Source organism: Echiichthys vipera, assembly GCF_963691815.1.
Source record: "Echiichthys vipera genome assembly, chromosome: 12".
Classification (NCBI taxonomy): Eukaryota; Metazoa; Chordata; class Actinopteri; order Perciformes; family Trachinidae; genus Echiichthys; species Echiichthys vipera.
This window is the reverse complement of record NC_139837.1, coordinates 11,198,685-11,214,238: the sequence shown is the minus strand read 5'-3', so window position 1 is coordinate 11,214,238 and position 15,554 is coordinate 11,198,685. Positions and strand designations below refer to the sequence as shown.

At 40.7% G+C, this 15,554-nt stretch overlaps 1 protein-coding gene and 1 long non-coding RNA gene across 2 annotated transcripts in view; both read left to right on the top strand.

Moving 5' to 3' along the window:
- The window catches only part of aqr (aquarius intron-binding spliceosomal factor), a 50,228-nt gene extending 41,168 nt beyond the window's left edge, over positions 1 to 9,060 (top strand). The window contains exons 33-36 of the mRNA XM_083923854.1: positions 2,812 to 2,897; positions 6,379 to 6,553; positions 7,849 to 7,959; positions 8,618 to 9,060. Coding sequence (XP_083779980.1) covers positions 2,812 to 2,897; positions 6,379 to 6,553; positions 7,849 to 7,959; positions 8,618 to 8,887 — 642 coding nt within the window. The 3' untranslated portion in view covers positions 8,888 to 9,060. The remainder of the gene's footprint in view (positions 1 to 2,811; positions 2,898 to 6,378; positions 6,554 to 7,848; positions 7,960 to 8,617) is intronic.
- Positions 9,061 to 10,978: 1,918 nt separating this feature from the next.
- Positions 10,979 to 13,293, top strand: LOC310955083. The gene is made up of 2 exons (XR_014593432.1): positions 10,979 to 11,191; positions 12,655 to 13,293. It is a non-coding gene; the product is annotated as an uncharacterized lncRNA (long non-coding RNA).
- Positions 13,294 to 15,554: the final 2,261 nt, after the last annotated feature.

Sequence of the window (15,554 nt, the reverse complement as noted above, 5' to 3'; positions counted from 1 at the left end):
TGCTGAGCAGCTGAAAGGTCATGGCACAGAGCATTGGGTCCGCAATGTTTCACAATAGACGAAACCATGCAAATGTCAACAGCCATTCCACTTAACAGCAATGACTTCAATTAGTAAGAAAGGAGAGGAGGAACAGTTCCCACCAGTCCCCAATAAAATAAAATAAAAGTAATGTCAAACACACCAGTAAGCATACATACATGCATGCATTAATGCATCTTTAATGATGTTTACTCTATGAATTTTACAGACAAGTTCCATTTGAGTTCAGTTTCTGTTGGTGTTGTATATTTTAAACACCAGAATAGTGTTTGTTCATTAAGGTCACTACTTATTAAAATCGCATAAATGCAAACTGAAAGTCATTACATCTGTTCTTCCCGCCCAAATCTCAGCTCAGTTGGTGAGAGCAGCCAATCGATGAAACAAAACAATGTCGGAATTTTGTGCAACTGTGATTAAGTCAACCCGTGTTTGGTTTGTCAGAAAGCACATCAGTAGAGTTGAGGAGAGATGAATTAGACGAGTGAAGAAGGACGAGTGTGCGTGTTGAATGTTTGAGGTCACCTTCTGCATCCCTTCCTTCATTAATATACAGTACATGGCTGCACACAAACATTTTTTTTCATTTTCAGATGAACAGATGCCTCTTTAACAACAGTAAAGCAAGTCTTGCTGTGTATTCCTAAACCAGGAAATCTTATAACCAGAGATGTTGACATCGATATGCCCCAGCATGCCTTTTTTTAAAATGGAAATAAAACCCTGAGACACATGTGGATATGAAGGCACAATGAATGAAACATTACACTGCTGATTATCATCCCTGAGAGTCTTTTGTGAAAAATGTAATAATCTGTCTGACTTGCACATTCCAGAGCATAATTGCCATGAATAAGTTATAGCAGGATGGATAGAGTGGGTCAAACGTTGATCTCTCCTCTCTTTCTGACTATCAGCTTAGAGAGGATCTGTCATTGTCTGTATGACAATGAGGAGGGCAAGATGGAAGAAAATTATTTTCAGTTAAAAAGCTTCTATTAGCAACAACACACTGTGCGTGCGTGCGTGCGTGCGTGCGTCCTTCATTCCTTCCTTCCTTCACGGTATCCACAGACATGCATGTGCCACAATGACATGACCCCGTAATTCACTCCCTGGAAGATTTCTCATAAATAACTAAACACCATGCAAAATGCTATGCCTTCGGGAGATTCTCTATCTGGGCTTCACTGTCTGTGGGCTAAGAATAACTCTCTCTCTCTCTTAAGCGCAAGTTCTCTGCAAAACAACTTATACTGTTTTGCTTAAAACCATGGAGTAGACCCTTCAAGTCCACAGTAATAGCCTACTTCAACAAAGGGATGCTGGAGTATACAACATATGTGTGAACATGTGCATGCGTGCATGCGTACCGTGGCTGTTTGACTTAGACATTTAACATTTGACTTGAACATACAGCCCATGACACCTCACGCTATTGTTAAACCGACATATTGTTGCCTCTGGTGCTGCACCTGTTAGACATAGCAACAGGGAGACATGAATAAAAATTTTTCTACTACATTAGTAGCCCATCTCTCCCTCTTTTACATGATCACACACACTGGCCCCACACGCCCTTCCTGTTACCCAAAAGGGGGTTTGGAGGGGTTTGGCAAAGGCAGGTCCATGATCACTGAAAGTTGCATTAGCTAATAGGAGGTAACCAGGGGCATGATGATTTATTTAGCATGTCTGGTTCATAAGTTGGTTGCTGCAGTTGTGAGCCTGTTTGGCTTCCCGATGGTAGCTGATGTCCTATTGATCCACTCTTCAGGATGGATCCATAGATGAAAGGCCAACCTCTTTCTGCTTGGCTTTGGATTTCACAGAATATGGCCTTCATAACTGCATAGTAGTATTTTTTATATAATAGTATATAAGGAGGACATCTGACCTTTTATGTAACCATTATTGTTGACATGTCATCTTTATTTATGTAGGTCCTTTACGAAATGGAAGAAGATGCTGATTCCACATATTGAGTCCAAGTATTTTTCCCCCTCTGTATTCCCATTTTATATATTTTATAGTCATATCCCCAGTGGTACTTAACATAGAAACACAGGACCCTCCCCGAAGGTACTTATAGGTATGTCATGACCATCACTTTTAATTGTTTCAACAGTGTTTCTTAGAAATTAAGTCAGGTGGCCCTGGCATTGATAAAAATCCTAGAGGAAACATTGACTGACATCCCAATTTATTAGCTTTGTAATAGTATCAAGGGCAGTTCTCCATTATGTAAGGTGTAACAGCCCTGGCAAAATCAAAAACACAGCTCTATTTTTCATATATGGGTAGAATAAGTATGTTTCTCAGCAAGACAGGATAACCAGGGTATAAAAGCAAATTGGCTGACACGAGTTTCCTTTTGCTTTGAAAAGAAAACCCACAGAGAGCCACTTCTCCTTTCTCTGTCTACCTGTAATAAAGTCAAGCAGCATGGCCCCCAGTCCTCGGGCCCTGAGTCTCAGGGGCCCAGGTAAGAGGTTAGTGGCGGCGAACACCCTCTAAACCGTATTGCCCATATGGCCCACAGCGATAACAGCAATAAAAAGAAAACACAGGCACCATCATCCCCCCTCAAAAATAAATAAAAAAGAATTTAATACGGAAAGCAGTCTCCCTCATGTTTCAAAGGGGAGATGTTGATGCAAAATGCATCAGATTCCACGGCTTAGTTAGCATGTATTTGATATTTGTCTGTATATTTGTGAATTTATGGGGTGGTTTTGTTCAATAATGAAAGTTTGTGTGTCTGTGCAGGTGACAACAGTGGACAGGTTCCAGGGTCAGCAGAATGACTACATCATCCTCTCACTGGTTCGTACGAAAGCCGTGGGACACCTGAGGTAAATACTCCATGCATGCCAAGCAGAAACACTTGCCTTACCCAAAATAGACAACTTCAGCAGCCATTGTATTATAAAAAAATCCTTGTTAAATAGGATCTACACCTAGGATACACATCTTCCAGGGGGAAGGGGGAACAACACAGCAAAAAATGTAGGCACTCAACTCTCTTGAGACAGCCACTCGCAGGAGGCTTCTGCTTTTGTCATGGGTAACTTCTGAATGAAGTTTGCTAAAGAAAAAGAAGACTCACACTGTGGCTGTCTTGAAGTTTGTATGAGCTTAATTTGAGGCGGGGTGGATAAAGGGTGCTTCAGGACAGGAGCGTGTCCGTGGAGGTGATTGCACTTTTTGTTCTGGTAACGAGAAGCCATTGTGCTCAGATGATTGGGGTGAGACTATCAAACAAAGGGCTCTGCTCTGATCAAAGGCATACTATAGTCATTAAGAGGCATGATGGTTAACCAAACTGCAATTGTAGGTTTTATGTCTTATTGTTCCATGTCCCATAGTTATCCACTCAACTATATGCCCTTGCTGGCTTATAGTTGAGTCTTAGTCTCCTGCCTCCTTCCTCATTTTACTGAATTGATTTAGGAAATGGCCTTTCACTCCTCGGCTGCCACAACATCCTGATAAGCTCTTCACACCTAATATGCTCCTTGTTTTAATACCAGACAGTTGAGGCTGAACTCTTCCACAGTACTTCAGCTTGCCATGCTGGCCTCTGGCTGTGATGTACAGTAGCTGATGTTGGAAGTGCATTGCTCACAGTTTTATCACAGCTGTTCTGCCCACGCATTCACCCGTCGTCACATTGGACAGTCGGCAAATTGGAACCCCAGTGAGAATAATGACATTCCTTTTGTAGCTAAATATGGCATCCCCTACAGCCCACCCTTGAGCATGGTCATTTTTAGCTGACAGAGAAAACACTTTAAACTCTTATTTTTTCCTCCTCTTACAGATAAAGGAATGAATGAATGTAGTTGGGAATGAGAAGTGCAGCGGGGCACTGAAAGTGATAGTTTATCTTGCTGGCAGACCCTACTCTCCCCTCGTTATCATTCATTTGATCTTGTCTTACACTGGATATCCCACCCTACATTTTTTGCCACCACAAAGTGGGAAGGTTGGCAAAGATTGTCCCCTATAACAGTGCTACAACTCTATCAGTCGATCAGTGAAGGTGTGGACAATAATACTAGAGCTGTAATTCTCCTGGATATGTACTTATATCTTAAAAGGTACTGGAAATTTATTTTTTCATTTGGCTTCTACATGAACGCAACGTTTTTGTTATTTCACATGAAAATGAATGAATTTGATGACAGTTGTGTGATATTTTGATTATGCCCACAATGCAACATGGTCACTGACAGTTGTGGGATTTGAGTTTGTCATGAAAGTCATGCTAGTAGCGGCTAACATAGCTACTGTACAAGCAGCTAGCCACAAGCAGAGATGAGGACCAGGCTACAGAGGTCTGGTAAGCTTGTGTCAGACTTCCCTCTTAATAACAGAGCAAATATAATCACATAATTATAATATAAAATATATTTAAAGGCTTTGCTTTGACTTACTATTGATTTATCTCTTGGTGTCCCTGACATTTATGAATGGTCTGCTGAGTGTTTGAAAGAGCAATGGTTCATGGGAAATTCTTGTGCTGTCCATTGTGTTTTTCCAATTCTGAGATCACTGTGGTGCACCACTGAGTTCTACACTACAGTCCTCCCCTGTACTGCCCCCACCCCAACCCCCTCCTGCATCTGTTCTCATTGAAATCTGCTGCCATGACAACCGCAGGGGACGCAGCTGACCATGTGACAAGCTGACCCTTGCTTTGACAGGAGAAGCATTCCTGCTGATACACATCGGCACGCTCACATGCAGGAGCACGCTCTTTAACCAGGAAGCACAGATCCAGACACACACACACACACACACACACACACACACACACACACACACACACACACGTGTGAGAACACATGCCCACAATGTTCGTCCACTTTTCCCTGTGATGTCACAGTACAGGTGGGCATCTCTCAGTAGTGCCATGTTCAAAGGCTATCAAGCTCCATGATTGGTACACCTCTTCTAGAGCTCTGTGCTCATTGGTTGTAGGCTGTTGTAGTTTGTTTCTGCAGAAATGTTGTGCTTTCAAGTTTCATTTTGTACCATGCTTGAAATTTGCAGTAATTTAAAATAAACCTACGGGCTGCACACACAGTCACTCAAAGACCCTGCACAATGGTTTCCATAAGCCCCTTTTCCCTTCTACATATTCATGGAACCCATCATGCATATTGCAACGATTAATCCTCTTAATCTCATGAAGTGCTCAGGTGGACATAGTCAGCATTTTTTTGGCTGCATTTCAACATGTGGATGTGCGATGGAAAGTGTGGGCCTACAAACATGAGTGTCTGCCAAATTCTAGATCAAATCAAAGACTGTTTTCATCACCAGAGCCAAACACTTCTTCCCCCTCAAATGCTCTGCCTTCTTCCATATTCTGTGTTTTTCTATAAGCCAGTATGCTTTTGTCTCAGAGATTTATAGGCCAACTCGTCTACAACTCCATTAGGTTACCCATCCAAACACGTAATACAAAGATTATTACAAAGATTTATTTTATACATACACTTTAAAGCATGGGTGTCAAACTGATCCAGTAAAGGGCCGTGTGGCTGCAGGTTTTCATTCCAACCAAGCAAGAACACACCCGACTCAACTTACTCAATCACCTGAACTGTCTTCACACAGTTGATTTGTTGGACCAGGTGTGTTTTTGATTGGTTGAAATGAAAACCTGCAGCCACACGGCCCTTTACTGGATCAGTTTGACACCCATGCTTTAAAGGGTACCCTGTCCCTTTTTATTGGCTCACTTTGGAAAAGATTACACTTTTGTGGCTTTTAGAAGACCACCATGTGTAATGTATAAAACTTATAGGGTAGAGTGCGTGGATGTGCACTATAGAATAATTTAATTTGGGGCTGTCAAGTCTAGGTTTAAGCATTTTTTTCTTCTTAGCTGTTTAACTTTGGTATATAGGCATTCAGTGGTATTCCTCTTCGGGCCCTACAGCAAGCTAAACAGGATTTCTGCATTCTCTGGGAGATAACTCCTCTGTCTCCAATCTCTTAATTCTACTGGATGGCAAGAAAAAGTAATCTATTTGCCCTCTCCTGTACTCTTCCACCTCTAGCTCTCTTTGCCCGTCTTGTTTATCCCTGTCCTTTGTATTTTCATTCCTTTATTTCTTTCTTAGACATATTTGTCCTCCTCACCTGCTGCTTATCCCCCACTAAACCTCTCATTCTGTATTTGATCCCATTACTTCAATTTTGTTTTTGCCCCTACACATGATTTCCTCTCCTCTTACAATTTCACACTCTACTCCCACTAATTTTTTTCACCCCTCTTCTGTAAAACTAATTTTTAAACTTTTTTTTGCTATCACTCCACAGGGATGTGAGGCGTCTTGTGGTAGCCATGTCAAGAGCCAGACTTGGCCTGTACATCTTTGCCCGGGTGTCATTGTTCCAAAACTGCTTTGAGCTGACTCCTGTCTTCAATCAGCTCACTGCCAGACCAATGCAGCTGCACATCAGGCCGCACGAATACTACAGCCAGGAACAGCCCGTAAGTAGACACACATGCATGCACTCACCAGTTCCTTAAAGCACAATAATCTTCTACCCCATTAAATTTGGTTGATAATCAAGCACTCAAGCCCCATATTTGCAGATAGGAACTGAGATTACTTTTCCACATGTTCCACATCCGGGCCCATTTCCATATAACCGTTGCACTCTCCAACATCCTTGCTGCCACAGCCCCCTGACTGTCTAATCCTGCCGCTACATTGAGAATAAAATCTTCTCTCCCTTTGGTCCTGACTAGTCTTGCTGCAGCTTTAACCATTGGCCCCGGTCTTTTAACAGCATTCTGCAGTGGCCATGGGCATGGGAGACACGGACTTGGCTATAATTAACCCCCAAAGGCCAAAAGGAAAAACTACTCTCCCAAATCCCGCCAGGCTGCCATGAGATGACTATTGTCTGGTCACTGTGTCTCGCTGACTGGCATGTGTGGCAACAGGGGTGTCTAAAATACCCCATAGCCTCTGACACTTCCTCTGACTCTAGAGTGTTCATCCCCATGGGGGACAGCTCTTTTGGGCACACACATGCGGCCCCTGCTTAGCCCGTCTATCTGGAGAGAGTAAACCCCTGCTGCTTACACGCAGATGCAGATTAAAGGCAAATTTCTGTCTGGCAACACTGAACCAGAACTTTTACAGGCTACTTAACAGTGCTGATTCAGAAGCTGTTATAAAATAATAAGGGATAGCACTGCTGCTTAATGCCCCATATGGATATATACATACATATTTACAGCACTGTTTGATAGCATTGGACAGACGGTAGAGCTTAATGTCTAATCCCAATCAATCACTACAAAAAACACATAAATGCCTCAACGTTTTTACTGAAAGTTTTACCGTAATAAAAAACACACGGTTAACTTATACAGTAATCAGTGCATGTACTTGATGCCAAAAGGGCTGCTGTGAACATTACCCCTGTATTTAGGATGTGACAGCCAAGCAGATTAAATATTCTGCTCGCCTCTTTCCTCAGTTTAGGCCGTTAGACTGTCTGCATACTAATATTGTCAAATTACAAACTCTGCATCCTCAACCCTTTTTGATAGTACGTTAGCAGCAATCGCTGGACGCAGCAAGTGAGAAATTTGGTTTCAAATGACAAGCAGGCAGGTGATTGTAATTCCCCTGCATATTTGTATCAGTTCAAAAGTTTACCATGTGGTCCCTGCTAACAAGACAGATATACTTCTTCATTACCATTCCTTTTACACCCCATCCTGGATTCAAAATCTATTTCTTACTGATATTTTTTGTTTCCTTTCCTCAGAGAGATGCTTCTGGACAGCCAGACCAAATCATCAAGAACATGCCCGAGATGACCAACCTGGTGTATAATATGTACATGCACATGATCCAGACCTCCCAAAAGTACAGACAGGTAAAAACCTTTGGTTAATACAATAATGAAAAGTGTCAAAGACCAGTTAATACTACTGCATCATTCAGAAAAACAAAAAGCACTGCAGTACAGTTGCTGTCTCAAAGGTGTATTATTGAAGAGATGCTATCACTAAGTACTAAAACTGGTACTTTTACTATGTTTAGTACACACGGTATGCTAACATGTTTGTTTTTATCTTTCTTTAAGCAGTGGTACAAGCTGTTACAGTTGTTATTTTAGGATTTTTTCATATTAATGCAGAACACTAAATAGGTCAGATGTAAGAGAGTTGTTGTGTGCATGTGGAGAATTAACAGGCCACAGCACAAGCTGGTACAGTTGTTATTTTAGGATTTTTTCATATTAATGCAGAACACTAAATAGGTCAGATGTAAGAGAGTTGTTGTGTGCATGTGGAGAATTAACAGGCCACAAGCCAAGTGTACTAAGAGTGGACCACAGGGGACTTTTATACTACATTAACTGTCTTTTGCTAACTTAAAAAGAGGATTATGACAGCAGAGATAAAAAAAAAACTGCTTCAAGGGTATAATTTAAACTTCTCTAGCAGCATGCACCTTTATTTGATGATATGAAATAAAGGAAATAATTCTGTCTTCACATTTTGAATATTTCCTTCTTGTTTGCTTCTTAGCAGCAACAGCAGAAACTGGCTCTGCCTCCGCAACAAACCAAGACAGATTCCGTGGTCGAGAAAGCGCCGGTTAGCTCTGAGGAACCGCAGGAAGAAACTCCCATGGAGCAGGAAACCCCAGAAGGAGAGGCAAGCTCAGAGCCAAACTCAGAGGACACCAGTGAGAAGGAAGAGAAGCAAGATACAGTGGACCATTCTAAGATGCCAGAGCATCCAGGCAGAGACAGCGACAGTGACGAGGAAGACAATGAAGAGGGACAAAAGCAGTAGAGCTTCCACTTATGGGGCTACCGTCTAATTGAAGGCCTCGGTTATTTAGGGGACCAAGTGGACTGTCCCTTAAGCAATGATCAGTTGGGTGTCAGTGATTCTGAAATGGTTTTCTACTTAAGAGATCCTGGTAATAATGTTTCATTCATTTTTCTAGAGCAAACAATTTTGTAAACACCTGTACTTTTTTGTTTTTATTAAAAAAAAAACATGCAAATCCTTCTTTGATTGTGACATGTTTTACTACATGTGCACCCACCACAGTTTATAATACTCTTAAGAGGTTCTAATCTACATCACTCTCACACGCTAACTCTGACAAACAAATGCAGTATCATACAGTATAGTAAACATGTTTAAGCCTTGTTAAAATCTCTCTGTCATGATACTTCCACCTATTCATCTACTTCCCTCCTCTGCTTTAAGCACAACTCAAATCTGATTTGCTCAGCCTATACCAGCTACACAAGCTGCAACTAAGCTGCATTTGTAGGTCAGTCACTTCACCCAAGGGCCAGTGTGCATGCTGGGGGATTTCAACTAGCCCTCTGGATGTACACAGTCACTCAACCAGCAAGCCTTAAATCCTCAGCCATTCACAACTTTGTGTGGAATAGTACAGGGTTTCTACGCGGTATGGAATTTAATTTGAGTAATTTCCAGGTGTGGATAAGTATGGAAAAAGGGGAAAGAGTATGGAATAATGTTTGTATTGTTTCCAGACTATTATCTCACTTTCTAAAATAACAAATTAATATAAACAAATAAACACAGGTTTATTAACACAACATAGCCGGCCTGTGGATGATATGAAACTAATCAAGCTGGCTGTAGAATGGTGTTGGGTTACCATGGTTACCGTTGGCCGTGCAACTACGATTTTTACTTATCGTTATTTATTTACAAGTATGTTTACTCCATCTAAAGCCAATGAAGCAAAGACTTGTGTTTTCTCTTTTGTAGTTCCTGGTCAATTGCTCATCCCTACTGTTCCTGTATGTAGGGGTTACAGGTTCAGTTATTAACTGCACTCTTTAAGCATTTAGCTTGAATAAAATGCTATGCGTTGAACATGTCTCAGTTTGGAGTTCATTCACTTATATGAACTAGAACTCAGAATTTAACATATGTGTTAAAAGTTGGATTTTAAAACCATGTATTTACATAAAAAGCATCTAACTGGTATTCAGATGTTTAATATTGACCAAAAAATCCTCAGAGAAGTCTGGAAATTTGAGTCTTAAAAAGTCTGGGTTTTTGAAATGGAAAGTGTGTAGGAACCCTGGTAGTAACAGCACAATGTTCTGCAGAATAGCTCATATCAGCCCGATCAGTGTTAGGGTTAAGGTCTGACGAACAAATTTAAGAAAATAATTTCAGGCTACAATATATGTGTTGACATCAAAACCATTCAAAGGTTGTGGTAATTTAAACATTAATCCACTTAAAATGAAGAAGTCCACAACCCCTGCAGGAAAAAACACAGACTGGAAATTCATTCATTATCATGCACCAGAGGTTCATTGTTGTTACATCATACCTCAGGAAGGCTGAGACAACAGGTCAGCTGCACAGCTGCTCTAGCCTGGGCCACTCTTAAGACCTGATGGAGAACCATGTGCTGATAAATGTGGAGAGACATATTTCCTGCATTCAGTCAAGTGTGGACTCTATTTTTATTTTACTTTCATCTTTGGAGATCAGGGCACTCCGGGTCGAAGTTCTCATGAGTATTTTGGAGTAGTGGAATATCTCTCTCTGTCAGCCGAGGAAAGGATTAGAATGAGAGGTTAGATAAGGAAGATAATCCCTGTCGGCTGAGGCTGTACACACAAATTACTGACTGTTTTGGCATAAAGCCCACAAGACAAAGAGTTATATACTGTATCGCATGATGCTGAAATATTTTAGGATTTGCACTGAATGAGTGAACAATACAACTATAGCCATAACACAAAATTATGCGCTGTCATAAACTGTATCACTGATTAATTCTCTACAAACCCATGACAGGAAGCATACTTTTTCTCGAGTCACATGAGTGTCTGCATTGTGCAATAGCCTCCCTCTGCTCTGCTAGCCTCCCAGTTACTAACTTTCTGTTTTCTCACAGCTGGCCTCTTGAGAATTCAGTTGCCTGTGGTGCCTTGTTGTAGTAAATTAGGGCTAACTGGTGGGAAGTGGCTACTGCTCGCGCATAACATCTCTGGAAGTCTCGAGCAGGATCTGGGAGACTGGAAGGAATAGCTACAAGCAAGGAGGAGATCAGGAGCTCGCATCCTCCAGAACCATTCTTTGCTGAAGGTGAACATGTCTTTTATACTCACACGACAGGTATTCATTAGGTTAATAACTACTTTGCAAGGCTCTCACTTTTAACCTGTGCTATGGGCTGATGTGTTATAGACTAACAGCATGCAGTAAAACTGTTAATATACATTTGGTCATGAGCACAGACGGCATGTTATTGTTTTCTTTGTACTGACTTGTAAAATGCTTCATAAAAAAGTTATTTTATACCGCAGCACATTTTGCAATGTGAGATGGAGATGTGTTTCTAAGGCATCATTTTTCACATTTTGGCTTACAATAAATGTAACCACAAAAGCAAGGTGCAAGAGGAATAATTTAAGGGCGGTGCAGCACAGCTAAAGTGTTTAATTTGAGGTTTGAGGAGGTCAGAGTCCAGTGCAGTAATTCTGCCCTTAAAACAATTTAGCTGCTGGTATTTTTTGTGGTTTTTTTTTCTTATTTAAAGGCGTTTCTCAAAAGCATGGGATCTACTGTGGGATAAACTCGTGTTAGAATGTGTCGTTTATTGCCCAACCCCGTGTGACACTAAGTGTCAAAGCAGGAAATTACACATCACATTGTTAAGACAGTAGTGTCTGGAGGGTGTAGCGTGACCACTGTGTCTTAAAGCTAAACCAAGCCTGTGGGAATCACCCTGACAGCACAACGCTTTCACACTCATAAAACCATCAGCTCTACAATCTAAACTTCAAGGCTGGGCCTCAGGGCATATTTTTCTGGTGAATTTTAAAATACACATAAAGCTCTTTTCGCTTAATATTTTCTTAGGAATATACAATTTCACTGTAGCGAAAGTCCCCACATGTCTGTCATTTGATATATGCATAAATCATCTGGTAGGGTTTGTTCACAGATTGCACATTGTTGTGATTTTGGCACTATAAATAGAACAGCATTCAAATTGGTTTTTCATCAAATCCTAAAACAACAGGCATTGCAATAGTTTCAAATAACATCACATCATACTCCTGGCCACGGTTTGTTATCAGTGTTGACATAAAGTAATGCTCATTACCAAAGTTATGCATGATCTCCGCTGATCTGCTATTAGTGGATGACTAATGTGCCGCTGTCGGTCTTCAACACCCCGTGAGTTTGCGGCCTGTTGACCACACCAGGCAGACGGGCCTGTCGGTTATTGCTTGAGACTGCCAGCTTATCATGCTTTGTAAAGGCCACCGCCTAATCCTGACAAGTATATCCAGATCATTAACAGGGCACGTTTCAATCTGATAATCTCTTGTCATTGCTGAAGAGCCCCAGCCGCAGACAGAAACACATTCTTATGCTACTGTAATGACGGTCATACTATCATTTACAATTTACTAAAGCACACTTTACTCACTCGGACAGACAAATTCAAATGATCACTTATAGTTGTGAGTCTCTGGCTTTGCAAAGCATGCTGGTGTTCACTCTGATTAGTTATTATCAGCATCCTCTCTTTCTCCCAGACTAGGATGGCCAGTTGTGGGTCATGTTTCTGGGGCATCTTCTGGCTGGTGGTTCTGTTATTCATCGGCTGGCCCCTCAGCATCACCTTAGGGGGTCTCTACGGCCTCTTCAGCCCCCTCACCACCTGCCTAGGCCTGGACCGACTTTCCGATCTACTCCTCGAGGGGGCCAACCTGGGCCGAACCTGTGCCAATAACATGAGGCACGGCAAGCCATTGTGTTGAGATCTACCCTGAGTGATCCGTACCAAAGACCACGGGCCAGATTGTTTCTACAGAGAGAGCATTTGCTTTGAGAAAAACTGTTAATGTCTGTTTTATGTGGAGATATCCTGAGATGATTGGCACTCACATAGAGAGAAACATTTAAGCAAGTTATGTAACAAAAAGGTCTAGAAGATTTGAAAAATGGATTCCACTTGTACTGTTAACATGTTATTAACCACGGATTTCACAACTCTATGAGTTTGTCAGGAAGAAAATAGGCTTTGTGTTCATGGTCTGTGTTTGCTGTTTAATTCATGATGACACTGCATGGAGAAGATAAGAATGAAAATGGCAATTTAACAATGGAAATGCTTAGACTTGTAAATGACTGTATGGAAACTTTTAATGCGATTAAAACGGCTTTGAACTTGCCCTCTGTGTTTGTAGACTCACTTATTGTGTACAGTATTTGGTGGAAAATCCATGATGGGAAATTTAAAGGTGAAGGTAAACAGAGAGACAGAAAAAGCTGGAGATAGGAACAGATGGATTTAATAATTGTATTTCCTGTACAGGGTCATCAGGGGTTGGTGCTTATCCTACACCAATTACATGGAAGTAAAGAAAGGTCACAATATAATATGTCCAAAAAATGCTTAAATACGTCATAGGATAGCCTGACTAAACCAGTCATAGCATCCTTTCTTGAAAAAAGTCAAGAAATGTCATAGTATAGTATGTCCAAAAAAACCCTCCCAAAAAACCAACCCTGTCATAGTATAGTATGGCGAAAAAAGTTAAAGAAGTCAAAATCTAATATGTCCAAAAAATGCTTAAATCAGACAAAGGATAGCCTATCGTAAACAGTCAAAGTAGTTTGTTGAAGAAAATCAATAAAAGTCATAGTACAGTGTGTCCAAAAAATGATTGGGTCAAGTTGAGAAAGCAGACCTTGATAGGTATGCTACGTCCATTTTTTCTTTTCCATATATGGTATAGTATGGCCAGAAAAGTCATACAAAGTCATATAGTACGTCCTTAAAAGTCCTTAAAAATCCTAGTATAGCATATCCAGAAAAAATCATTAAAAAATCATGGCATCGAATAAATTACAGATTAATTTGAGATGCAGCTCAGCACAGTCAAGTTTTATTCTAGTTATACATCTGTAATTAAAATGCAAAATTAGAATGCATTGCTCTATGCCTCATAAGTTACTGCAGAAATCTTTAGGTTGATATTTTTTTATATCCATCCTCTGAATGCTCTAGCTGTCTATTTGGTGGTTTTAAAGTTTAATGAGGCTGTGATTATCCTAGATGTCACAACAGCTCAAGTTTCAATAAATGGTCTTGCTACAATAAAATGACTACTATGAGGACCAGTATTGTCACACATGAATAGAGTCAGGCTCGAAGAATCCACAAGAGTCTCAGCATTCCAGTCAGACCCAATTTATACAATTATCCCCAGTATGCAGAAATATTCAAATACTCCATTTCAGAATAGGCCAAAAACAACACATTTGTTCTGCATGAGAAAAAGTGGCATGTTTTTGCCCCAAACTGTCTGGGATTATCATACAGTGCATATTCTTGTAAAGGCGAGACTTGTGGGTACCCATATCTTGAGGTCAGAGGTCAAGTGACCCCTTTTAAAATGGCCATGCTATGATTTAGACAAGTAAGCATGACATGGTTGGTATCACTGGATTATTTCCATGATATTGGGAAAATATCTTCATCTGGAAAACCCTGCAACAGCGCCGGGAAAAAAAAAAACATTTGCAGCCCAGTGAATGTCATGGGGTTGAAATCATCTTTACCAACCACAATAACTGTATAACTGTAACACCTATGATAATAATCCTGTAATTAACACCATGAACGGGTTCATTTTACATAATGAGAACCTATTTAAGGCTTAATTTACACTAAGTTTCTAGCAAACTTCACAATAAGTTCACTGCAGAGGCCTAATCTAACTGAAATGACCAACTGAGGCATCTTTCTTACTTTTATCTTGAGATAAACTTTCAAAGCAAGACTAACAGTAAAAAAGAGACAATAAGGACATGCTACAGAGAAGCAACCGAATGGAACATTGATGTATAACTCATCTATTTGGGCGCAATACTTAAAGCAATGCTTTACTGATCCCCTAAGGTAAAAATATCTTTTGAGGCCAGAGCAGATTTTGCTCCACAACAGCATCCCTGAAGCAGAGAGGTAATACAATATCTTATTGCTGTAGAAGCTCAATATAAGACCGCAAAAGCCTATTTAGTCGAACTTCTTCTAGGTGAGGTGTTACCCACAAGCTTTCCTATCAGTTTTGGCTGGTATTTGCATTCGCTGCTCCCACCGAAATAGCTCAGGATTCAATACTCAGGGACCTCCATAAAGAATTACCAAAATACTCTTGCTGAGCAGCCTACCTCCAAATCTGTATAGCTGTCTATTTTGTAGCTTATTTAAATGTGATTCATGAATATTTCATTTCCAATCCAAAGCGCTTTGTAACCTCATTTCCTACCCCTCACTCTTGACTGATGAACACAGTGAAGAAAACTCACTTGTTCTTTTAAATGCGGGTTATAATCTGAGACAAATTGGCCAATGCCCGAACGTGTATTGCAATATTTATATGGGTGTCATAGGAGACCTAGTTAGATTGCTTTTTGTGTCTGCCCA